General features: G+C 41.5%; 1 protein-coding gene across 2 annotated transcripts in view; it reads right to left on the reverse strand.

Annotated features, from left to right (window-relative positions):
* The window catches only part of Susd1 (sushi domain containing 1), a 142738-nt gene that overhangs the window by 92190 nt on the left and 25483 nt on the right, over window positions 1-25065 (reverse strand). For both annotated transcript variants that reach the window (XM_045141731.1, XM_045141733.1), the window contains exon 6: window positions 8183-8362. In XM_045141731.1, the coding sequence (XP_044997666.1) occupies window positions 8183-8362 (180 nt within the window). The remainder of the gene's footprint in view (window positions 1-8182; window positions 8363-25065) is intronic.

The following is a 25065-nucleotide window of genomic DNA, read 5'->3' on the forward strand; positions in this document are numbered from 1 at the left end:
GGAAGGAAAGGGGAGGAAGGAAAGTAGGGACAGAGGGAGGGGGAAAGCCAGTTGTAAGCATGAATAACTGAACAGATATAATGACCCTATCTATTCACCTTAAAGTCGACTCCAGTCTTTCATCAGCCAGAACAAACTCCACACATGTCCAACTCCTTCTCTGCTGCCCTTCAAAGCTCCCAAGCTTCAGGGGCCTCAGCTCACTCACACAGTCTTCTAATGGTAACTTACCACCTGGCCCAAAAGGAGACAAAATTGTCTCAGCCCTCACCTTCTCCATGAGTTGCCAGTAAATCTAATTGCCCTCTCACTCTGGGTCCCTTTGTCATACAAGCAGAGATTTAAAAAGGGTTTCTTTTCTTGTCCTTCCTTCTTGCTCATTCACTATGACAACTGTAAATGACATCTCAAAGATGCCATCTGCCTCCAGCCTGTGCCATGCTCTCTGCACAGATGGGACCCAGATTATGATTATAGCAATGCCAGCTATTTCATCCTAAGGAGTAGCTAAACAAAGGTTGTGGCTTCTCTCATCAGGTGGTTCCAAATCAGTTGGAATGACATCTCTATAAAATTATCAGATATTAAACCTCCATATTAACACTGCCCTTTTAAAATCCAAATTTGGGGGCTGGAGAGATGCCTCAAAAGTTAAGAATACTTTCTGCACAAGCATGAGGGCATGAGGAGGCCTGAGACTGCCCAAGTTCAAACCTCCAGCTCCCTAATAAAACAGCTGGGCATGGCCGCATGTACCTGTAACCTCAGTCCCACAGGGGAGCAAAGACCTGGGAATTAATTAATCAATTAATCTGCAATTAATAAATTGTCTCAAAACATGACCAGGCAAAAAAACAATGGAGCGGGTCACCCAACATTCCACTCCAGCCTCTGCAGGCCAGCAATCCTGGCTGCAGCCAAATATATGGGGCATCTCAAGAGAACATACATACACCACACTGCATATACACACACAAAAATATAATGCAATGCTTGGGAAACTGTGCACTAATTCCAATAGAGTCAGTAACCGTAGATATCTATGGAAATCTGTCTCCACACTTTTGCATTCACTCTTCACCACCAACTGAATCACTATCCAATGCCAAGCATCCTGCAGGCGAGGCACTGGTCAGTGATGATGGCGGAATACCAGTCTTTCCTTCAAGCAGCATGCAGCCTAATGGTTAGAGCAAGCACAGATGCAGGCCAATTACAACTCAGTACTATTATTACAAGGCTCCACTTAAACTTCACAGAGCAGAGGGCAAAAAGATATCAGCTCTTGCTGGAGGTTGTGGGAAAGCCAGTTTCATCAATAAATGGCTGTTGAATGGGGGAACATATAGGTACACACAACAGCAAGTCTAATGCCTGGGCTGATAAAAGGGCATGGCAATTGAGAACAGTGACAGAAAAGTGTTAGGTGACTCCAGAAGCAAGGTAGCAGAGGGAGCGCAGGATGGCACTAGGAAGGCCTTGCTTGCCAGATTAAGTGAAGATGCTTCTGCAAGCAATGACACACTAAACACAGGAAAGTGATAGGAACTGTTTGCATTGGGAAGAAAGTACAGAAGTATATAAGAACCAGAGATCATAAGGAAAGAATAAAATACTATTTCCTCAATGACAACTTTGTCCGGCTCAGATTGCTTGTGACAGACTCGATCTCATTTGCTCAGCAATCACAGAAGCAATAATAAAAAACGATAAGACTGAACATTGATTGAGTTATAACTGTGGATCCAAGAATATGCACAGAATTGTAAACTTCAACATAACCCCATATCTGTTTTATAGTCCTGAGGCTTGGATGTTAAATAACCTGCAAAGGTCAGACAGCAAGAAGAATCAAGTCAGGGCTCACAATTAGATGTGTCAGATTCCACTGCCAAGAACCTTTGCACTGAAGTAGTTACTCAGCCAGGAGGTTAAGAGATGAGATCGGGGCACTGTGTTACAAAACAGGAGACAATTCTAAAGTGGAATCGATGGGAGGTGAGAGAGTAGGAAGAGCAAGGAGCCCAGGCTGCCTGCCAGCTTCAAGCTGGAGAGTCTGGATGAATGGCCTTTTACTCCTCTCTGAAGAAACACAAAAGGAGCCAAAAATGGACCTGTGAGAGAGTAATGAACTACGTCATGCTCAATATGAGTTATCTGCTGACTACCCAAAGGAAAAACAGCCTTAAAGGTCATGGATTTGTGGGTGGAAGTGGACGGCATGGATACAGATGAGACTCCCAAGTAGGCCACGCAGAGGGGCGGTGGCAGAACACTGGGAAACATGACATCCTAGGGGACGCGAGAAGCAAGAGAGGAAGGAGGTGGCTGAAAGAAGGTAATATCCAGGAAGTGACAGAAAGAGAGGACATGAAGGAGGCTCTCTTCCTTGACAGTGAACAGCCATCATTCCTACCAACCCACAAGTTCCTCACCCCACCCAGGATAGGTCTGGCAGGTCATTAAGGCCTTGGGGCCAAGTACAACCTCTCCCTCCTGCTCTATCTATGGCTTTCTCCCTTGATGGAGTGTCCACAAATTCACAGTTTGGGGTTTGACCTTGGGCCAGGGTAGAAAGACCAGGCCTTTGATTTGTTCCAGTAGCAGTGTGTGTGTGTGTGTGTGTGTGTGTGTGTATGTGTGTGTATTCTGGTAGATTGGTTAGATCAATGTATGATCATCAATATTAAAGATTGTAAACAGGGTAAGAGGAATGAGAACTGAAGCTACAACATGAATTTAGCATCTAGGTATTCACTGGGAAGGGAAGTGGAAAGTTGGATCCCCGATTTCCCTTTGGTAGACTGAGGAAAGCAAGACAGTGAGCAAGGACTAGACTTCCGAAGTCTCCTTGTGCAAGGTCAGAAACCGGTCTAGTATACTCTCTGGGTGTATAATGTTGTACCCTTCTTCTTTTGAAAGCAATAAAAGAATGAATTCAGGTTACTCAAACAAATGGCCAGTTCAGTGCCATCTCTAGTTTCAATAGTATCTGATTTCAAAATTCACAGACTATTTCCAAGGAATTCCAAAACAAACACACTTTGATAACAGTAGCAACACAAGGTGACTACCTTGAATAAACACATATTTGGTTAAAAACATTCTAGTGCTTTTTTTGTGTTGTGTTAAAAATCATATAAAATGGGTAAAAGTAGCATGACTTTGAACAGCGTTTTCCTAAAAAGTATTTCACATTTTAGGGTGATTTTTGGTGATACATGATAAATTTTATATGTTCACTATGCATTGATTTTTGTGAATATTATGGAAAATACTTCAAGTTAATCAAAGTTATGGTATCACATACGTTACAAACTATCCCTATAAAGTAAGTTTAAACTATAAATTAGGCTAGGGATATGGCTCAGTAGTTAAAGGTGCTTGCTTGCAAATCCTGCCAGCCCAGGTTCAATTCCCTAGTACCCACATAAAGCCAGGTACACAAAGTGGCACACACATCTGGAGTTTGTCTGCAACAGCAACAGGCTCTGACATATCCATTCATATTCTTATTCTCTCTCCCCCTTACAAGTAAATAAAACATTAAAAAAAATAAACTGTACATTTAAGTTTAAAATTTAAGTTGTTTGGACAGTCTTAGTGATATATTAGTCTTACCTACTTGAGAGGCTAAGGCAAGAGGAGCTCTGGAGCTTAGGAGTTTAAGACCAGACTGAGTAACATGTACCATGGTAAGATCTCATCTCAAATATATTATAGACACACACACACACCATGTGTATGTCATTTTAAGAATCATACTAGGACTGGAGAGATGGCTTATCAGTTAAGGCATTTGCCTACAAAGCCAAAGGACCCAGGTTCGATTCCCCAGGACCCATGTTAGCCAGATATACAAGGGGGCACATGCATCTGGAGTTTGTTTGCAGTGGCTGGAAGCCCTGGTGCACCCATTCTCTCTCTCTCTCTCTCTCCCTCTTTCTCTGTCAAATAAATAATTTAAAAAAAAAAAAAAAGACTCATACTAACTGGGTGTGGTGGCACATGCCTTTGATACCAGCACTTGGGAATCAGAGGTAGGAGGATGGCTGTCAGTTTGAGGCCAGCCTAGAGCTACAGAGTTCCAAGTCATCCTGGGCTGGAGTGAGACCCTACCTTTAAAAAGCCAAACAAAGGGCTGGAAAGATGGCTCAGCAGTTAAGGTGCTTGCCCACAAAACCTAATAACCTGGGTTGGGTTCCCCCAGAACCCACATAAAGCCCAATGCACAAAGTGGCACATGCATCTGAAGTTCATTTGCAGCGAGCAGCTAGAAGCCCTGGCACACCCATTCTCTCTGTCAGCCTCTCTTCTCTCTATCTCTCTGCTCGTAAATATTTTTTTAATAAAAAGAGGATCATGCCTCTTTAAAAAAAAGCAAATAAATAATATTATTTATTACTAAGCTTCAGTGACCGTGGCACAGACTAAAGGGAGTAGGCTTTCAGGACTTACAGACTTGAGTTCAAATCCTGACTCTACCAATTGTTACTTAGAAAATGACCCTGAGAAAACTACTAAGCCTTTGTGAGTTTCAGATTACTCAACTATGAAAAGGAAACGCTTTATAGTGTTTGTCTGAGGAAGAAATGAAATCAAGCATTAAGGCCATGGGAGACTCAGGGTGTGTGAGCTGCTGCTCAGTTAGCAACAGCAATAAAGTTTGATGGCCCAGACATTGTCCACATATTCAGACCAGCCTAGCCATGATGCTATTTTTACAAATGTGCCCATGTATTCCAGCTGCCCTTTCTTCTCCACTTGAAATCTGTGGCGTGAACACTCACTGAGCTGCCAGGGAGGGTCAACAACCAAAGAGGAGCTGAGGCTAACAGGAGCCTGGGGGCATTTGCAGTCAGCTGTCCCTAGGGCAGGTCAGTGGGGGGGAGGGGTACAGACAGGATCCTGGCAGAAAAACAGTCTGCGCTTCAACAGAGATGTTACCCTCCTAAGAGACTGGGGTGAGCGGCATTAACCTTGTAATTATTAACCCAGACTGTACACAGAAAACTCTAAATGACCAGCACACAATGGAAACCAGGGACAGCCTTATCAAGAATGAATCAGCCTCTTTGATCATGAGGTAAACCAACTCACTAACACCAAGCTTCCACCTCAGGTTTTTCCAGACACTAACCTGGTTGCCTAATCCCCAGCTGTCTGCAGTTTCCAGTTCAAACTGGCCTTAAAGAAAAAGTCCTACTGCTTCATTAGAGTTCACACTCCATGAAAAAAAAGTTACAGAACTGTGCTGCTAATCCAAAGGCACAGGGGCTCCAAAAGTATTTTAAAGTAATTTAAAACAGTCCGTGTAAAGTGAGGGTAAATTATTCCTCGCAGTTGGGGATTAAACATTCAAGTTAAACAGAAAAAAGGTATAAATGAAGTGAAAACACAGAACGGGATAGATGGTGATGGGGGAAAAAAGCCAAAAGTGAACACAGAATAACATAAACACAAAATACATAGAAGTAGTTGGGATGAGGGAGGCATGAAGATAAAGGTAAAAACATGGAAAAGAGGAAAGAAGGGGGGAGCTGCGCAAGAGCCATGGCAAGCAGCATCTCGATCTCTTTCCAGAAGCCTCTCCTGCCTACCCTTCCAGAGATCGTCTGCACAGCATATGAATTAATCAGCATGTAAATCACCCCTTTATCCGTGGAAATTGAATCTAGCTGCCAATCCTCAGTGAGGGCACAGAAGCCTCCTCACAGAAAGACCCTAGCTTGCAGGGAGAATGCTTTTTATGTCCTTAAATCAAAGCCTGCATAAGCCATGGAAACAGCTGTAGCTAGAGCTGCAGGCTTAGTGAAAGGTGGTAGGCTAAGAACGGTAATTATAATTAGTGGTGACATAACATGTTTGCTCTTCAAAGTGCTCTACAAGGAACCAGCTAATTAATAGCTTACTATGCCCCATGCAGACCCACTGGTTTTTCATGTAGTGACTAATCCTTGTGCTGCCACCGAATTCTGAAGGGTGGCAGGAGAGTACCTTGAGCAATAGGGCAAATGGCTAAGGGTCCCGCTCAGCTCTCTCACAAAGTGATTCCATAGGGAACAGTTCCAAAGGAACTGTTGCCTCACTTCTTCCAATTATGTCTTGGAGGTGCTGGCAGCGATGTGTTCATAGGTCAAGGGAAGCACGAATGTAGTCCATGATGGCCTCAGCTCTTCTCAGTTTCACCAACCAGCAAGACTGGGTGCTGGAGTCCTTGGTGTTCATTACAGGTTTGCCCTTGCCTCTCCGTGCAAGTCAAGGAGACAGCGCTAAAGGAAGATTTCTGGGTTCTCGTCTTTTTTTTTTCTTTCAGTCTATAGCCTGCATCCTTTTTCATTTACGATGCATCAAACTGAATGTAGGAAATTTCTGTTTATTCCAAAGATTCCTTGCTCAAGGACCTCAGCAATCCTTGGACACATTGACTTTCTTTACAAAACATTACAGCACATGGGTACGCACATTTCTTTGGGGAAAAGTCTGATTCCTTGTTATACTGTAGATTCCAAGAGGAGAGGGCCTCATAAAGTACCTCCCACAAAGTGCACATGAAATAGATACCTATTGAATATGTGGATAGATATCATAAAATTCCTGTACCCAAAATGGTCATAAACCATTTGCTGTATGGACAGATAAACACCAGAAGTTCGGTGGTCTACTTGGTCTGACTAGACTTTCCTATGGAAGACTTTAACTGGCTTGATCCAAGACTTTTTCCCACAATGCAGCTGCTAATCAGTCCCAAGACTTGGACCAAGGCTACTTTGAAATTTCACTCTTAGAGTCAAGCAAGTCAGCATGCAGAAATATAAGAGCCATCGGAGACGACGTGAAAACCACTCCTCACACTCCCTGACCAACCATCACAAGCGGCCAGAATCACTGTCTCGTGGAGGCAGGCAGGGGAAATGTGCGCTTGGCAGCATGGGCGGACCTTCACATGAGGCTGACAGGTCAGGAAAAGGACTAAGTGTTTGAAACTTTTCAAAACAATCCCCATAGATGAGCTCACCCAATTCCTCTCACCAACACTCTGAAAAAAGAAAGGCAGTTTAATCCCAGCACTTTGGTAGGAGGATTGCTGTGCGTTTGAGGCCACCCTGACATTACCTGGTGAATTCCAGGTCAGCCTGGACTAGAGTGAGACCCTACCTCGAAAAACCAAAAAAAAAAAAAAAAAAAGAAATAAAGGCAGAAAAGGCTGATTTTATACCCCTTTCTATGGCCAAGGAAACGAAGGATCATTAATGCCTTGCTTGGGGACATACAGCTCATATGTGGCACTGCTAGAATTTGCACTACTGTCTCAAAACTCCTTTTACCATACTTCCAGATAAATATTCAGAGAAGTAAAAGAAAGATCTTACAGACATTTGTACACAGAGCATTGGCCACAGTCACCAAAAAGTAGAAACAACTGAGGTGTCCATGGTCAGGAGAACAGATAAATAAAACGTGACATACACATATGATGGAAGAACACTGACAAACTGTGCCTCTACCTTGGAGATATGCTACATGAAATAAGCCAACCTCAAAACGACAACTGCCATGACTGTGCTTGCATGAAATATATACAGTAATCAAATTCATAAGAGATGGAAAGCAGACTGGAAGAGTGCCAGAGGCTAGTGGGAGGAAGGAACAGGAAGTTGCAGTTTTGAAAGATTAAAAAAAAAGTTCTGCTGACTGGCTATGCAATAATGTGGATCTATATATGTAACACTAGTGAATTACATACTTTAAAATAGTTAGTATCATAATTTTTTGTGTTTTACTACAATTAACAAAAAAACTTAAATTCCTTCCATTATATCCATCTTTTTTCCTGAAAAGCTGTCATGCCAGCATTGTGCTACATTAGGGACATGCCCCTCTAAGAAAATAGTTCATGGAGAAAATTTTCTCAGCTGAGCCAGCAGAGAAGACAGGAAACGCTATGATTTATGATTTTTCAAAGGACATATACATAACATTCTCTATTCATCTTATCATTTCAAGCCACCTTCGAAATCATAGGGGTTGATGTGACATATCTAAAGCCAAGTGGCCACCCAGGTAAATGACAGAGCCAGGCACAATATGGAGGGTAGTGGCCATCAAATGGCCTTATGTTCCATGTTTCTTCGGGTGTTTTGTTCCTGGTAACAGAAGCCCAACAGAATGGAATCTATACCTGTGCACGGAATTGTGCTGTCACTCCAGGTGCCTTTCTCTGTGCAAACAGAAGTGATCTTTCCTCCAGGGCTTTCAAAGCCCTCTTGACAGACATAGTGGGCCACACCACCCAGGCTGGAGCTGTGACTCTCCACCAAGATGGCGTTCTGAACTTCTGGAGGCCTGCCACAGTTGATCTCTGCGGTGAGAAGGAACATAATGCTAGTGGTGAGCCCTGATGTCCACAATTAGTACTTCAGAAACAAACACCTCATAATGATAGCGGCCATTCATCTGGGAAAAAGGGAAACAGACTCCATTAAATGATCCGAAGGTAAACACGTATAATAAAGTTGCTCAGAAGTATAGGAAATAAGTATGCCTGAATTTAATGAAATTTTCAAACATATACACAGAGAGTCAAATTATGAGATGACTTACTTATCAAGAGTTCTGTGGTCTATGAAATAATACTTCTTAGGATTCATTTAAATACTAAAGTTCTGCTGGACACAGTGGCTTATCTCTAAAATTTCATTATCTGGGAGGCTAAGTAAGGTAGGAGGAGCACCATGAGTTTGAGGCCAGCCTGGCCTACAGGTCTGGGCCAAAGCAAGACCCTGCCTTAATTAAAATTGTCTTATGCCTTTCACCATGTCTCTTCAGATGATTACCTCTTGAGTAGACAATAATGCCAACTGACTAATAAATGAAATATGTATTAAACCTCTGAACTTAAAATCATGGAGAATATGTTTATCTTTTTGTTTTTTTGTTTGTTTTTGCTTTTTGAGGTAGGCTCTCACTCTATCCCAGACTAGCCTAGAATTCACTATGTAGTCTCAGGGTAGCCTCAAACTCATGGTGATCCTTCTACCTCTGCCTCCCAGTATTGGGATTAAAGGCGTTTATCTTTTAAGCATTCAATTTACATGCAATTTTCCAAGAAAAAAGTCAGTTGCAAAGAGAAAGGCAAACTGAGAATTCTAAAATTGAGATGTAGTTTTTTTCTCTACAAGACCCTGCAAGCTTTATAGCTGGCCAGTCAGGCCAAGTGAAAGAGAAAGTAGAATATTTACAGAGAACTATCTGTAGGAAAAAGATTTCAACATTGCCATTTAGATCCAACCAAAATACACTTTGCAGAACATCACAAAGAGCCATCTTCAGGTATTTCTTAATCTTTAGAAACTCATATGTATACCTTTTCTGGAAAAAAAATCAAAATAACCCAGTCCAGTTTGACAAAAAAAATGAATATCAGTAGGCCATATGGAAATCTACTTCTTCACTAGCTAAACTGTGTGTATGTGTGTTATGTGCACATGTGTGCATGCATGTTAAAAAAGAGAGAGTCTGAGCCGGGCATGGTGGCGCATGCCTTTAATCCCAGCACTCGGGAGGCAGAGGTAGGAGGATCGCCGTGAGTTTGAGGCCACCCTGAGACTCCATAGTGAATTGCAGGTCAGCCTGAGCTAGAGTGAGACCCTACCTCAGGAAAAAAAAAAGAGAGAGAGAGAGAGAGAGTCTGAGCTGGGCATGGTGGCACATGCCTTTAATCCCAGCACTTGGAAGGCAGAGGTAGGAGGATTGCTATAAATTCAAGGCCATCCTGAGACTACACGGTGAAATCCAGGTCAGCCTGAGCTAGAATGAGACCTTACCTGGAAAAGAGAGAGAAAGAGAGCCTGTGTTGGAAAGATGGCTCAGTAGTTAAAGGTGATTATTTGCAAAGCCTGACAACTCAGGTTCAATTCTCCAATACCCATGTAAATCTAGATTCACAAAGTGGCAAGTGTCTGGAATTTGTATGCAGTGACAAGAGGCCCTTGGTGTGCCCATTTTCATTCATATTCCCTCTCTCTCATTGCAAAAGCAATAATAAAAATTTTTTAATGAGACTTTGAGGGCTGGGGGCCGGAGAGATGGCTTAGCAGTTAAAGTGCTTGCCTGTGAAGCCTAAGAACCCGTGTTCAGCTCTCCAGATCTCATGTATGCCAGATGCACAAAGGTGAGGCAAGCACAAGGCTGTACATGTCCACTAGGTGGTGCAAGCATCTGGAGTTCAATTTCAGTGGCTGAGGCCCTGACATGCCAATTCTCTCTCTCTCTTTCTCTCTCTCTCTCGTTCTCTCTAAAATAAAATAATAAAATATATTTTTAAAGAGAGCTTGAGCAGAAGTACTCTGTAGAGGTACAAAATGTAGTGTCCTGGGCTGGAGAGATGGCTTAGCGGTTAAGTGCTTGCCTGTGAAACCTAAGGACCCCAGTTCAAGGCTCGGTTCCCCAGGTCCCACGTTAGCCAGATGCACAAGGGAGCGCACGCATCTGGAGTTCGTTTGCAGAGGCTGGAAGCCCTGGCACGCCCATTCTCTCTCTCTCCCTCTATCTGTCTTTCTCTCTGTGTCTGTCGCTCTCAAATAAATAAAATAAAATAAAATTTTTAAAAAAAAAACGTAGTGTCCAGAAGCTATAGATTGTTACAAGAAAATATCAGTGCCAGGGATGGAATACCTTCCTGTGCATTATTGGTCAGGGAGGATCCTGATAGCTCCAAAATATAACAGACTATTTCCAAGGCTCTTGGTTGCCCATCAGAAGTAGATGGTTAGATCATATTGCTCAAGACACTACATGCTTGGGCTACAGGACACTAAGAAATCAAGCTGGAGCTGAGCTGAAAGCCTATTCCTATTGAGTAGCTGTCATGCATGATGCTGGAAAGAGCTATGAAGCCTATTGGGGAAGAAAAGTCATCAACAGTCTTAAGTAGCAGAGGACCCTGCAAGCTTTATAGCTGGCCAGTCAGGCCAAGTGTGCCAACTGGTGCAATGGTGACAGGTCTGTTGTGGGGAAAACAACTGCTCTCTGATTCAATTTGAGGTCCACTCCATGAGAGGTACTTTATGCCTGGTACTGAAAACCTAATCAAAGGGCTATTATTGGGGAGGTCATAAGCCCTATGGGGGAAACTACTACTGGTGTCTGGATAAATGGATATATTATAACCACAAAAGTATCCTCTAATTACTTATGTTTATGCCCATATGTTAACACTACTCTCACTTTTAGTTAGAGTAGCTTCTCTTTTCAGATAGAAGTTATCACTAGGGAGACTCAAAACTCATCAAAGTGAGAAAAAGACAGTGGATTATTAAGCACTAGGTGAGACAGCTCTATCACACCCTCAAAAAGCACGCAGACCATTGTAGAAAAGGTGGAAGTGAAAAGAAAGAGTCAAAGGAAGGGGAAGAGTGCTTTTCTTTTCTTTTTTTTTATTTTTTTAAATTTAGTTTATTAGTTTTCTTTTCAGCAAATACAGGCAGTTTGGTACCATTGTTTAGGCTCATCCATGACCTACCCCCTCCCAATGGACCCTCCTTGTTGATGTAAATGGGTTGTGCATTGTGGAGTTAGCCCACATTATTGGTACAATAAATGTCTCTGCATATCATGACCCAACATGTGACTCTGACATTCTTTCCACCCCCTCTTCTGCAAAATTTCCCTGAGCCATGTTGCGTTCACTTTTGGTCTGCCTCAGTGCTGAGGTGTTGGGGGCGGAAGAGTGCTTTTCAATACTGTCTTTCAGTCACAAACTGCTCCTAGCATTCATGACTTCATTGTGGTTGATGTTACAGACACAAGACCTGCTTATAAGAAATGGGGGAATGATGACATCAAAATAGAAGACAGACTAGTTGGAAAGAAGGGATTCAGTGGAGAGGAGGTGGGTAAGAGAAAAAAAGGGAGGATGGTTAAAGAGATTATGATCATGCATATTGTCTACATATACACATATGGAGGTGTGTAAAAATCTTTTTTTTTTTAAAGCCAGGCGTGGTGGCATGCACCCTTAATCCTAATACTTGAGAGGCTGAAGTGGAGGGATCACTATGAGTTTGATGTTCACTTGGAATACAGAGAGTTCGAGGTTATCCTTGGCTAGAGTGAAGCTCTACCTCAAAAATAAAAAATCCAGGTGTTGTGGTACACACCTTTAATCCCAGCACTCAAGAGGCAAAGGGAGGAGGAACACCATGAGTTCTAGGCCACCCTGAGACTATAGACTACATAGTGAATTCCAGTTCAGCCTGAGTGAGAGTGAAACCCTATCTTGAAAAACAAAAACAAAAATAAGTTAAAAAATAAAATTAACATAGAGGAGGGGAAAATAAAAAGAAAATGCATCAGAATAAATATCTTAAGAAAGGAGAGAGGGTAGGCAAGTCTTAGGAGAAACACTGATGAACAATGAAATTAGCAAATTAGCAAGATCTACAGACAAGTCTTCATAATTATCGTAATCTTTTAAATAACATTATAGAGTTTGATGTAGCTATTAGCAAATTATTCTAAAGGCTGGACAATGTGAAAAGTCATAACTTAGAAATAAAATTGCAATTTTTTCGGTAAATCTTGAGCATGAAGTACAGGGAAGGCATAAAGCATGCTAAATCTGTCAGGTTACGCAACAGTGAGCAGCTCATGAACACAATGATGTTCAAGGAAGAACAATGAAGACAAAATAAGACAGCTATAATAATGCCACATGAAACCAACAGTCCCAGTTACACCTAGAAACAGGAGGAATAAAACCCTTGTGATGCTCATTTTAACTTTAATTTTCTACTCAATCTATAGAAAGCCAAGGAAAAAAGACATACTTGACAACCACACCTTTAAAAGCATTTGAAGGAAAGAAAGTGGCAGAGTATGTTCCAATGTTCCCATCAGCCACATTTGGCATTAGAAACAGGCGGCTTTGAGACCCAGCATTCATCAAAGTGCTGAGCAGAAGTGATAAGCACTCACCATCAAATAAGGGAAGCTTCCCAGACCAGGGTCTCATCTCTTACTGAAGTTATACAATGTTTAATACAATTCAACTCATCTAACTAGTCATTTAGCTAAGATTAAAAAAAAAAGTTTCCAGTCAACACAGATTCAAGTTATGCATAGTTATGGAACCAAAATGAGGCGGTCACTTCATAAAACCCCAACTCCATCTATCTTTCATGTCCCATGTTTGTTCAGAGTTTTGTTTTCTTTTCATCTGTGTTTACCAGACACAAGACCCCTTGGCTTTCATCTTGTTTTCCAAGCATCAAACCTTTAGACACACCTTTACTGTCCCAAAACATTGAAAGGCATGAGTATACACTCATATGTACACATGAGCAATCAACCAAACAGGTGATTCATGTTTTATGACTTCCCAGTCATTGACATACAGAACATTTCCTGGTTTAAGCCAGTGGTCAGTTACAGAAGGAAATAGAGGAAACATCAGAGGAACTTGAAAATGAAGCCTATGTATCTTGAAGACGGAGTCGTCTTATTACTGCAAACCAACTCCAGATACGCTACTTTTTGCATCTGGCTTTATGCAGGTACTGGGGAACCGAACCTAGACTAGCAGGTTTTGCCATTAAGTGCCTTTCACCACTGAGTCACCTCCCCAGCCCCTATTTTGCTTTTTATGTTTGCTTGTGTTTGAGACAGGGCATTGCTGGCCGAGAACTCACTATACCCAGCCTTCCAAGGAAATCCCAGCAATGGGATCTGCATTAAATACTAGTAAGACCATCTATCATCACATTTATTTCAGTAGAGGTCTAAGAATAAATCCTTACTACTCATAGTAACCCTCCACAAGTAAGGACCATTTTTCCTCATTTTACAGGCTAAGATGGCTCAAATGGTTAAGTAGCACCCAAAGTCACAAAGTTGCCCAGGAGTATAATTGAGAGTGGTTTCATCTCTAAAACCCCACATTTGCCCCTCACCTGTGCTCACACACTTTCTCTTCCAGATATATGCCATCTCCTTCACATCTGGAAGACTCCTTCTCAAAGACTAATATATTCCCTGACTATTATGTTAATTTGTTCATTTATTCACCTGTTTATTGAGCAGCTACCAGGACATGCTAGTTTATACAGCAATGACAAGATTGCTGTCTCATGGAACTTATGGAGAGAGTCACTAACAAAAAAGTAAATTGTGAGATAATTTCACACTGTGGTAAAAGTTAAGCAGCAAGAAAATGTGATAGAATATAAAAGAATTCTCAAATAGAGTAGTCAGGAATGATTTGAACTTTCTGAAAAGGTAACATGTGAAATTATAAGCCAGCCATGTATAGTGCCAGAGAATATGTCAATCAAATAGAATAGCCCCAAATAACAAACGGCTACAGAGGATGCAGGAGGAAAGAAACTCTTACATATGGCTGGTAGGAATGTAAGTTAGTGCAGCCACCGTGGTAATGAGTATGGAAGTTCCTCAGAAAACTAAAATTAAGGGCTGGGGCCATGGCTTAGTGACTAAAAGCACTTGCTACTCAAGCATGAGGCCCTGAGTTAAACCCCCAGCATCCATGTAAGAAGCCAGGCATGGTGTGAATGCCTGTAACCCCAGTGCTGAGAGGGGCAGAGAAGGTGGATCTCTGGGGTTCCCTGGTCTGTCAGTTCAGTTCAGGTCAGGGTTCAGTGAGAGACTCTGTCTTAGGGAAACAGGCAGAACATAGAGGAGGATAGACAACCTCTGCCTCTAGCCTTTGCAACATGTGCATGGGTTACATGCATCTGCATACACACGTGCATGAACATCAAAAATTTAAAAACTAGGGGCTGAAGAGACTGCTTAGTGGTTAAGGTGCTTGCCTGCAAAGCTTAAGGACTCAGGTTTGACTCCCCAGAACCCACATAAGCCAGATGCACAAGGTGACACATGCTCACACAGTGGCACACGCACCTGGAGTTTGACCTCAGTGGCTAGAGGCCCAAGCATGCTAATTCTTTCTCTGTCTCTCATTAAAAAAAAAAAAAAAAAAATTAACCTTAAAAACTAGAGCCAGGGGCTGGAGAGATGGCTTAGCGGTTAAGCACTTGCCTGTGAAGCCTAAGGACCCCAGTTTGAGGCTTGGTTCCCCAGGTCCCACGTTAGCCAGATGCACAAGGGGGCGCACACATCTGGAGTTTGTTTGCAGAGGCTGGAAGCCCTGGTGCGCCCATTCTTTCTCTCTCCCTCTATCTGTCTTTCTCTCTGTGTCTGTTGCTCTCAAATAAATTAATTAATTAAAAAAAAAAAAACAACTAGAGCCAGGGATGGTGGCACACACCTTTAATCCCAGCACTCGGGAGGCAGAGGTAGGAAGATCACCGTGAATTTGAGGCCACCCTGAGAATACATAGTGAATTCCAGGTCAGCCTGGACTAGAGTGAAACCCTACCTCAAAAAGAAAAAGAAAATTAAAAACTAAAATAACACTGCCATATGAAGCAACTATACCATTCATTCCTAGGTATTATACTCAAAGGAACTTAGGTCAGCATGGTGTAGAGGTACATGCTTATATGTTTACCACAGAACTAGTCACAATAGCCAAGTCACAGAATCAGCCTAGGTGCCTATCAATAGACAAGTAAAGAAAATGGGATATAGATATATACAGATAGACACACACATACACAATGGGCTATTATTCAGCATAAGGGAGAATTAAATAATGCAATTTAGAGAAAAATGCATGGAACTGGAGAGCATATTAAGTAATATAAATCAGACTCAGAAAGACAAGTATCTATTGTTTGCTCTCATATTTAGAACCTAGTTATTTTTATTTTTATTTTGGTTTTTTGACATAGGGTCTTGCTGTAGCCTGGGCTGACACGGAATTCGCTAGGTAGTCTCAGGGTAGCCTCAACTCACAGCAATTCTCCTACGTCTGCCTCCCAAGGGCTGGGGTTAAATGCATGTGCCACCACACCCAGCACAATCTAGTTGTTTTTAAATAGATATAAAAGTAGAACTACTTGGGAAATGTTAATGGATCAGGGGAAGAGAGAATGAAAGAGTAATAGGAAGGAATACAATGAAAATCTATCATGTACATGTATGAAAATGTCCTAAGGAAATTCAGTATTTTATATAACCAATAAACACAAATTTAAAAAATAAATAGACAATGCAAAGACTGTGGAAGAGAGGTCTCAGTATGTCAGAAAAAATGATATGATGGCACATACTAGTAAGAGGAAGAGGAGCATGAGATGAGGGGACAAACAAAAGCCAGCCCAAATCACATAGGGCCCTGCAAGCCTTGGGGAAAAACTTGGAGCTCATTTTAAAAGAACTGAAAGATCCAGGAGAATTTTAAGCAAAGGAATAAAATACTCTGACTTGGGTTCTTAAAAAAATCATTTTACCTCAAGTTTATTGCGTCTGATATTTCCTCTTGGTGAGATTGAAGTTATATATTACAGTCCTAAGTCACAAATGATCTTTGGTCAAAGTTTGGCCACCTATATGAAGGTGAAATTATATTCTAATGGTGTTGAAATTTCGTAGTGTCTAGTGATGTCATAGTAGCACAGTGTATATTACTCATGTCTTTATGGTGATGTTGTTGTAGACAGACCTGTTCTGCCAGTCCTGTAAAAGTATAGCACATGCAATCATGTAGAGTGCATAATTGATAATAATAAATGATTATATTACAAAAAATCATTTCACCTAGTGGATGAAAAATGGTTGAGGGAGCTATAGAGATGACTTAGCAGTTAAGGTGCTTGCCTACAAAGCCAAAGGACACAGGTTCAATTCCCCAAGACTCACTTAAGCCAGATGCAAAAGGTGGTGCATGCATCTGGAGTTCATTTGCAGTGGCTGGTGGCCCTGGAGCATGCACATATTCTCCCTCCCTCTCTCTCTCTCTCTCTCTCCCCTGCCCCTGTCTATCGAATAAAGTTAAAATTTTAAAAATGGATGGGAAAATAACGGGAGCAGAAAAATCAGCAGTGTCCAGAGCAGTAATCCAACAGGGAGATGAGTCTGGGTTGAGCCTCTGGTATGGGGGTGGGGAGGGCTGGAGACAGAGAGAAGAGGGTAGATGTGCCATGTGTTCTGGAAACAGAAATGTCAGACTGGCAGTGAGGGTGGATGAAGAGGAAAACTCAGTAAGTGATTGCTGTGCCTACCTGAGTAAAAAGCTGGGTATGGCTGCACATGCCTGTAACTCTAGTTCTGCAGGGCAGAGTGAAGACAGAACAATCATGGAGGCTCACTTGTCCACCAGTCTGAGAAATGGCATGATTTCCCAGTGTTTGTAAGACTCTGTCCAAAGAGACAAGGCAGAAGAGCCATAGGAGAAAACACCAATGTCCACCTCTGGCTGCTGCACACATGCTTACTGGACACACGAATATACACACACATGTACATATGCAACACACACGCACACATGAAAACTGTCATAAAAGGGGGAGGAGAAGAAAGATGGTAGACCAAAGGATCCAAGAAAGCAGATAGGTTCTATCAGTTCCTCTTAGGAAACATGCAGCTGTCCATCCAACAGAGGTCATGCAGGGAATAAAGATATAATTGCACAAGAACCTCCCATCGCACCCCGCCCCAAAAAAACCTCTTTAACTATCACAAGGAAATAAATATTTTAAAATGGTTTGTATGCAAAAGAAAGAAAAAAGCAACACAAATGTGCATGGCATATGCATAGGGGTGTTCATTAAACCACATGTTTCTCTAACTAATTATATTATTAAGTAACAACATCTGAATCTGAATCAGGAATAAAGTCAACTAATTATGAGCATGGCTGTGAATTTTTCCTTATTTTCCCATTGTCTGCAATTTTACTCAAATAATCAACTTTGAAATAGGTCTGGGGAGTGTTATGAAGTTTCAGTGGCCAAGTGTTTAGGGCAAATTTACCTCATATCTTAAAGTATGATTTTTTTTCTCCCTATCCAAGAAAATATTTTAGAAGGAAATCTACTTGATGAAGGGTATGGGTAATTTATGGCATCTAATCAAAACTGACTGGGCCACAAAGTTCACCCATATTGGCTGATGTTTATTATAAGCACTGGCACAATAATGTGGATTGATGGCAGAAATAACTTAGTGATATAATATAAGGCTTCATCTAATACTGTTTAGAGATCAATAAATAATAAGCTCAGAAAGAAAACAAGTGACCAACAATGCCTATAAATTGTGGCAGATATCTCACCAGTGTCCAGGAGAATGAATAATAGAGTTGTTCTCTTTATTGATTCCAATACCCTCTCCCCAAAATGTTCCCAGAAAACCAAATACTAGATATAAAGCTCTACAAAAGAATAAGAGCAAGTGTTCTAACTGAAGAAAATTACATCGAATTCAGTTTTTATTTTTTAGGTTTCATTTTTAGTATTAATAAAAATTTCTTCTGGGCGTGGTGGTACTCACCTTTAATCCCAGCACTCGAGAGGCAGAAGTAAGAAATCATTATGAGTTCAAGGCCACCCTGAGACTATATAGTGAATTCCAGGTCAGCCTGGGCTAGAATGAGATCCTCACTCAAAAAAAAAAAGCCAGGCATGGTTGCCTTTAATCCCATCACTCAGGAGGCAGAGGTAGAAGGATCACTGTGAGTTCAAGTCAACCCTAAGACTACACAGTGAACTCTAGGTCATCCTGGCCTAGAGCAAGACCCTACCTCAAAAAAAAGAAAGAGAGAAAGAAAGAAAGAGTCTGAGCTGGAGATATGGCTTAGCAGTTAATGCACTTGCCTGTGAAGCCTAAGGAGCCAGGTTCAATTCCCCAGGACCCATGTAAACCAGATACATAAGGTGGCACATGCATCTGGGGTTTATTTACAGCTACAGGCCCTGGTGTGACCACTCTCTACCCACTCCCCACCCCTCCCCCGCCTCCTTTTCTCTCTCTCTCTCAAATAAATAAATAAAAATTTTTTTAAACTCTATCATGCCTAGAATCAAATCAAAAGTTTACATATCACCTAGATATCAGTAGAATGTGAGAGTTTTAAGGGCTCAGGTGGTTTTTGTAGATTAACTCCATAATCAATACTATCCTCAAATTCTGAATCAAATAATCCAACACAATGCAGAGACTATCTTTGTTTCATTTACTAATGTGTCCTCTCTCCCACCAAATGGTAGGCAATGGGTGATCTGTCCCTATGATCCTATATTTTTAAAATACCTCCTGCAGTTGTATGAGTTACAAACGTTGCTATGACCATTGATTTTGTTATGGTCACACGTAAGTAATATGACCGAAGGAAAGGGACTGAAAACTGTAAGCTTTGACCCAGTTTCAGGCATTGTAAAATATGCTCTGAATTTGACTGTATGTAGTTAGACCCCCACTGCTAGGTCTTTTGGGCACTAAATTATATCTACCATTTATGTCAGGAGGGTGGGAATATAACATCTCAGTATGTGGCAAGTTGAATTTGAATATATGCCACAAAGCTCATTGTCTACAGTAGCTTATTAGCTGCCCCAACTAAGCTAATGAGCTCATTAGTACCCAAAAGGCCACTTATCCTTCAGGCAGGAAGAAGATTAAAAAAATTACTTTTTGATGTATTCTGTATTCTGAAGTCTCCTGTGAGCTTTAGCCTTGACAAACAATACATTTTCTTCAGATTGTATTCATAGAGAGATCATTTGGAAAATTCTCAATTTCACATAATGACACTTAGTATCAATAAAGTGTCTAGTTTGGAAACTGCTAGAATCTATACACTTCAGAAACTGCAGAGGCGGTGACGGAGGGTTCGCAGGGAAAGAGGGGTTATTGGCATGCTCCTGGTCAGGAAGAGCTGTCTGTAGAGCTGTTGATAATTTTTAAGGCTTTGAGCAGCAGGTGGATGTTTCTGTTTTTGAAGGATAACATTAGAACCTTTCACTTGAATTTCTCATTGGAAGTAGCCTATCTGGATGTATAAGGAATAAACGAGGTAAATGGAAAGTCCAAGCACTCATGGCTGGGGAGATGGCTCAGTGGATAAAGCACTTGCTGTGCAACCCTGAGTACCTGAGTCTGGATCCCAGATCTCACATAAAAGCTGCAAGGAGAGGGGGGCTTGTGTGATCCCAGAGTACCTTCAGCACGAAAGAAGAGACAGAAGGATTCCCCAGAAGCCTGAGAACAGAATGATGAATGAGAGATTCTGCCTCAAACATGATCGAAAACATAAATCCAACGCCCAAATCGTCCTCTGACCGCCACATGCATATGCATGCCATGACATGTATGTGCCTGCAAACACACACACATACACACACACAAAGTGCTACTCCCATCTGAAGAACAACCCTCTGGTTCATAATCAAAACCCTTGTCTAGAAGCTTCTTGGGCCCAGTGATTTCTATCATACTCTGACTAAGGATATAAAAGCATAGCAGTACACCCTACAGAAAGCCATTCTACCTTTCACATAAGGAAACAACTTTAGAGTGTTTCAGAGTAGTTAGACTTCTAACAAGAGGCTAAGCCAGAACTCACATAGGTCTTCCTGATTCTAAAGCTCACAGTTCACCATTCTGGCACTTTTATAACCAATGTCATTGCTCATTTTGCACACTCAAGTGAATCCAACTAGTCACACATATAGTCCTACTTTAAAACACATCTATTTGGTAAAAGCTTTTTAAAAGTGGTTTTAAAAACAAGTAGGCAGCTGGGAAAATTCTGCTGACAGTAGTTCCAATTCCCAAGTCACCCATGTAAGCCAGACACAAAAGGTAGTATAAGCACCTGGCTTTCATTTTTTGTTTGCAGTGGCAAGAGGCCTTGGCACACCAATACACAGACATACACGCATACATACACATACATACACACAAATAAAGTTTTTTTTTAAGCAAGTAAAGCAAAACAGTTTATTAAAATGTTTTAAAAGGTCACTATAAGGCTGGAGAGATGGCTTAGCAGTTAAGGCACTTGCCGAGAAGCCCAAGGATCCAGGTCCAATTCTCCAGTATCCACATAAGCCAAATGCCAAAAGGGGCACATGCATCTGGAGTTCATATGCAGTAGCTGGAAGCCCTGGCATGCCTATTCTCTATCTGTCTCTCTCTCTCTCTCTCAAATAAATTTTTAAAAAAAATTTTTTTAAAGTCAGTACAGTTAGATGCAAGAAAATTTATTTCAAATGAACGAAACCTCATCACCTGGAATACAGGTCCTAAATGTGTTTTCTGCCACTCCACCTTCCCACATCCACAGTGTATGCCATCAATCAGCCATAGAACTTTCCCATGCTAGGTCCAGATGTGATCTTAGATTCCTTTCCAAAGCCAGGAGCAGTGGTTCACGCCTGCAGTTCCAGCTACTTTGGAGGATTTCTTGAGCCCAGAGTTGATGTCTAACTGGGTAGTAGCAAGATAGAGTCACCAAAAAAAAAAAAAAGAGGACTAGGAGATAGCTCAATCAGTAAAGTGCTTGCCATACAAGCATGAGGACCTGAGTTCAATTCCCAGAACCCACATGTTTATGTATATATATATATATATATATATATATATATATATATATATATATATATGCAATACATATTGGTGCACACTTGTAATCTTGGAGAGGCAGAAACAAGTGGCTTGCTGGGGCTCACTGGCCAGCCAGTATAGCTTATTTGGTGAGCTCCAACCCCTTTTTCAAAAAGATGGACAGAGGGCTGGAGAGATGGCTTAGCGGTTAAGGCATTTGCCTGCAAAGCCAAAGGACCCAGTTCGATTCCGCAGGGCACATTGTAAGCCAGATACACAAGGAGGGTCATGCATCTGGAGTTAATTTGTAATGGCTGGAGGCCCTGGTGCACCCATTCTCATTCTCTCTCTCTCTCACTCTCTCTCTCCCCCAAATAAATAAATCAAATATATTCTTAAAAAAGACAGATGGAAGCCAGGCATGGTGGCGCACACCTTTAATCCCAGCACTTGGGAGGCAGAGGTAGGAGGATTGCCGTGAGTTCGAGGCCACCCTGAGACTCCATAGTGAATTACAGGTCAGCCTGGGCTAGAGTGAGACACTACCTCAACGCCCCCCCCCCAAAAAAAGACAGATGGCACCTGAGTAATGACACCTGTATGCACACATGTGTGCGCACGCGCACACACACAAACACACAAATCCTTTCCATATCAGTGCAAAATATTCACAGGCAGCCATATAATGACACCTACTTGTCATATCTTACTTGAATGCACTAACTTGTATTGCAATTTATATAAGAACTTGTTCAAACTCTTCTGAATTTTATGTAAATGAGACCTGGTTTCACTAGGGAAACCCTTCATCTCACCAGGTATGATGGCTCATGCCTGTAATCTCAGCACTTGGAAGTCTGAAGCAGAAAACTTCTGTGAATTCAAGGCTAGCCTGGGCTACAGAGTAAGATTCTGTCCAAGAGAAAACAAGGAGGAGGGAGACAGGGAAAAAGAGAGGAAGGGAACAGAAAGAAGGAGTTGATTTACTGACGAGGAACACCTTTTGGGGGTCTGGGAGTACACTACATACAAGGGTATGTTGTCCAGTCTCCTCTAGGGTCCTGCAGCTTTTTCATCATGGCCTCTCATCTTCAGAGCTCACTTGAATTGCCTGTATATAGAATCTGCCTGCTGAGAAGTATTTCGGATTCTCATCCTGATCCATAAGGGAACTTCCTCTGTGGAATGGGAAACAAACTAGCCTATCCACTGCACATACCTCCAAGTGCTGCCCATCCTAGAGAGCCAGGACATGCTATTAATGGTCTCCATCCTTGCCAACCACCCTAATGGAGAAGCTCTGCCTCTGCAATCAGGGCTGGGCCTATGAGGGCCACATCCCTATATACAGGGGATAGCGGCAGTCAGCCCTGTTCCTTCATGAATGCACAGAGGTGGCATGTCAAATAAGAAGCAAGAATGAAGACGCAGAGGACAAGAGGACAAAATAGGAAGGAAGGGGATGGAGGGAGGAGGAGGGCTGGGGATTGGGGAGAGGGAAGAAGGAGAAGAAGAGGAAAAGACACTACTGCCTCCACCAGAAAGAAACTGAAGGAGGCCAGGGCAGTTCAGAGGGCCAATTCCACGGTGCCTGCCATTGTCTACGGCACCCTTTAAAGGGGATCCAGGGCCTGCCCAGGCCTCAGGTATGCTCAGTACTGGGCCAGGTGTTGCACAGAGCCTGTGGAAGAAGAGTGCTTGGTGGATGGGCTCCCAGACTTAGAGTCCAGTAGGGGAAGTTGACACAAACCATAATAATCATAAATAACATATGCATACCTTGTGTACTAAGAAAATTGTGTCAGTGGTGTCATTAACTTGAAGATATGAAGGCACTTACTAGTCAAAAAGAAAGAGGAAGCCTGGAGAGAGGGCTTAATGGTTAAGGTGCTTGCTTGGGAAGCCTAAGGACCCAGGTTCAACTCCCCAGTACCCACATAAGCCAGATGCACATGGTGGTGCATGTATCTGGAATTCATTTGCAGTGGCTATAGACCCTAGTGTGCCCATTCTCTCCTCTCTCCCTCCCTCTCTCTCTCTTCCTCCCTCATAAATAAATTAAAAAAAATATTGTTTAAAAAAAGAAAGGCTTCAAGTAATTTTGGAAAAACAAAATATGTTTATTATTCAGCTTCAAAAGGGAATAAAGTTCTGACATGCTACAGCATAGATGAACCTTGAAAACATTACATTCCATGAAATATGACACAGAAAGACAAACAGTATATGTGAGTGTACATAAATAACATTCCTAGAATATTCATAAAGCTAGAAAATAGAACAGAGGTTCCCAATTGCTATAGGGATGCAGGGGGATGGAGAGTTGTTCAATAGATACAGGGTTTCTGTTTGGGATGATGAAAACAATCCAGAAGGGAACAGTGGTTGAACAACGTTATGGTTATACTTAAAGCCACTGAATTGTATATTTATAGATGGCTAAGCTAGTAAACTTTGTACTGTGTATATTTTGTTTCATTTAGAAAACTTTAAGCAAGGAGGTATTTCAAGGAGAGGAAAACATAAGTACAAAAGGCCTTGACATTAATAAGAGCTTGGCAGGCTAGCTAAAGGTAAAGGCAAAGATAAGAGATTTCATCTGTACAGAATGCTAAAGGACAAACTCCTGTTGGTTTCAGAGACCATAGGGAGAAGTTTGATTTCACTCTAATTAACTGGTGGGTTGGAGAGATGGCTTAGAGGTTAAGGTGCTTGCCTGCAAAGCCAAAGGACCTAGGTTCAATTCCCCTGGATCCACGTAAGCCAGATGTACAAGGTGGCACATGCGTCTGGAGTTCATTTGCAGGGTTGGAGGTCCTTGCATGATCTCTCTCTCTCTCAAATAAATAAATAAGATAAAATAAATTTTTAAGTGGCACAAGCATCTGGCATTTGTTTGCAACAGCAAGAGACCCTGGTGTTTTTGTGTACATACACAAAGGCACACACACATATATATGTGCAAACAAAAATATTTTAAAAATTAAATACATATTTAAAATTGTAGATGATAGCCCCTCTTAGTGTGCTAGAGAACCTAGAACATTTCCCAGACTCTAGTTAACCACTGTTCTATTTTCAACTTCTATGAGATCAACTTTTTAGGTTCCGCACATGAGAACATGTAGTATTTGACTTTCTGTGCCTGGTTTATTTCATTTAACATAGTGTCCTCTAGTCTATTCATGTTGCTTTGCTACAAATAGTACAATTTCCTTCCTTTATGGATGAATAATATTTTGTTGCATATATGTTGATATATATATGATATGTATATATTATGTGTGTAATATATATCTTTTTCTTTATATATAATATAAATATAAATATATATATACATATCATATATATATATCCTTTTCTTTATCTGCTCATCTGCTGACGGATACCAGGATCGATTCTATATCTTGGCAACTTATTATGAATAGTGCTTCAATAAACATACAAGTGTGATTATCTCTTTGATACACTGATTTCATTGCCTTTGTGTATATATCCAGTATTGGGCTACATGGTAGTTCCAGTTTTAGTTTTTCAAAACCTTCTTGTTATAATCCTGTATACTCTATAATGACTACATAATTTATACTCCCT

This window comes from Jaculus jaculus, chromosome 1, assembly GCF_020740685.1.
Source record: "Jaculus jaculus isolate mJacJac1 chromosome 1, mJacJac1.mat.Y.cur, whole genome shotgun sequence".
Lineage (NCBI taxonomy): Eukaryota > Metazoa > Chordata > Mammalia > Rodentia > Dipodidae > Jaculus > Jaculus jaculus.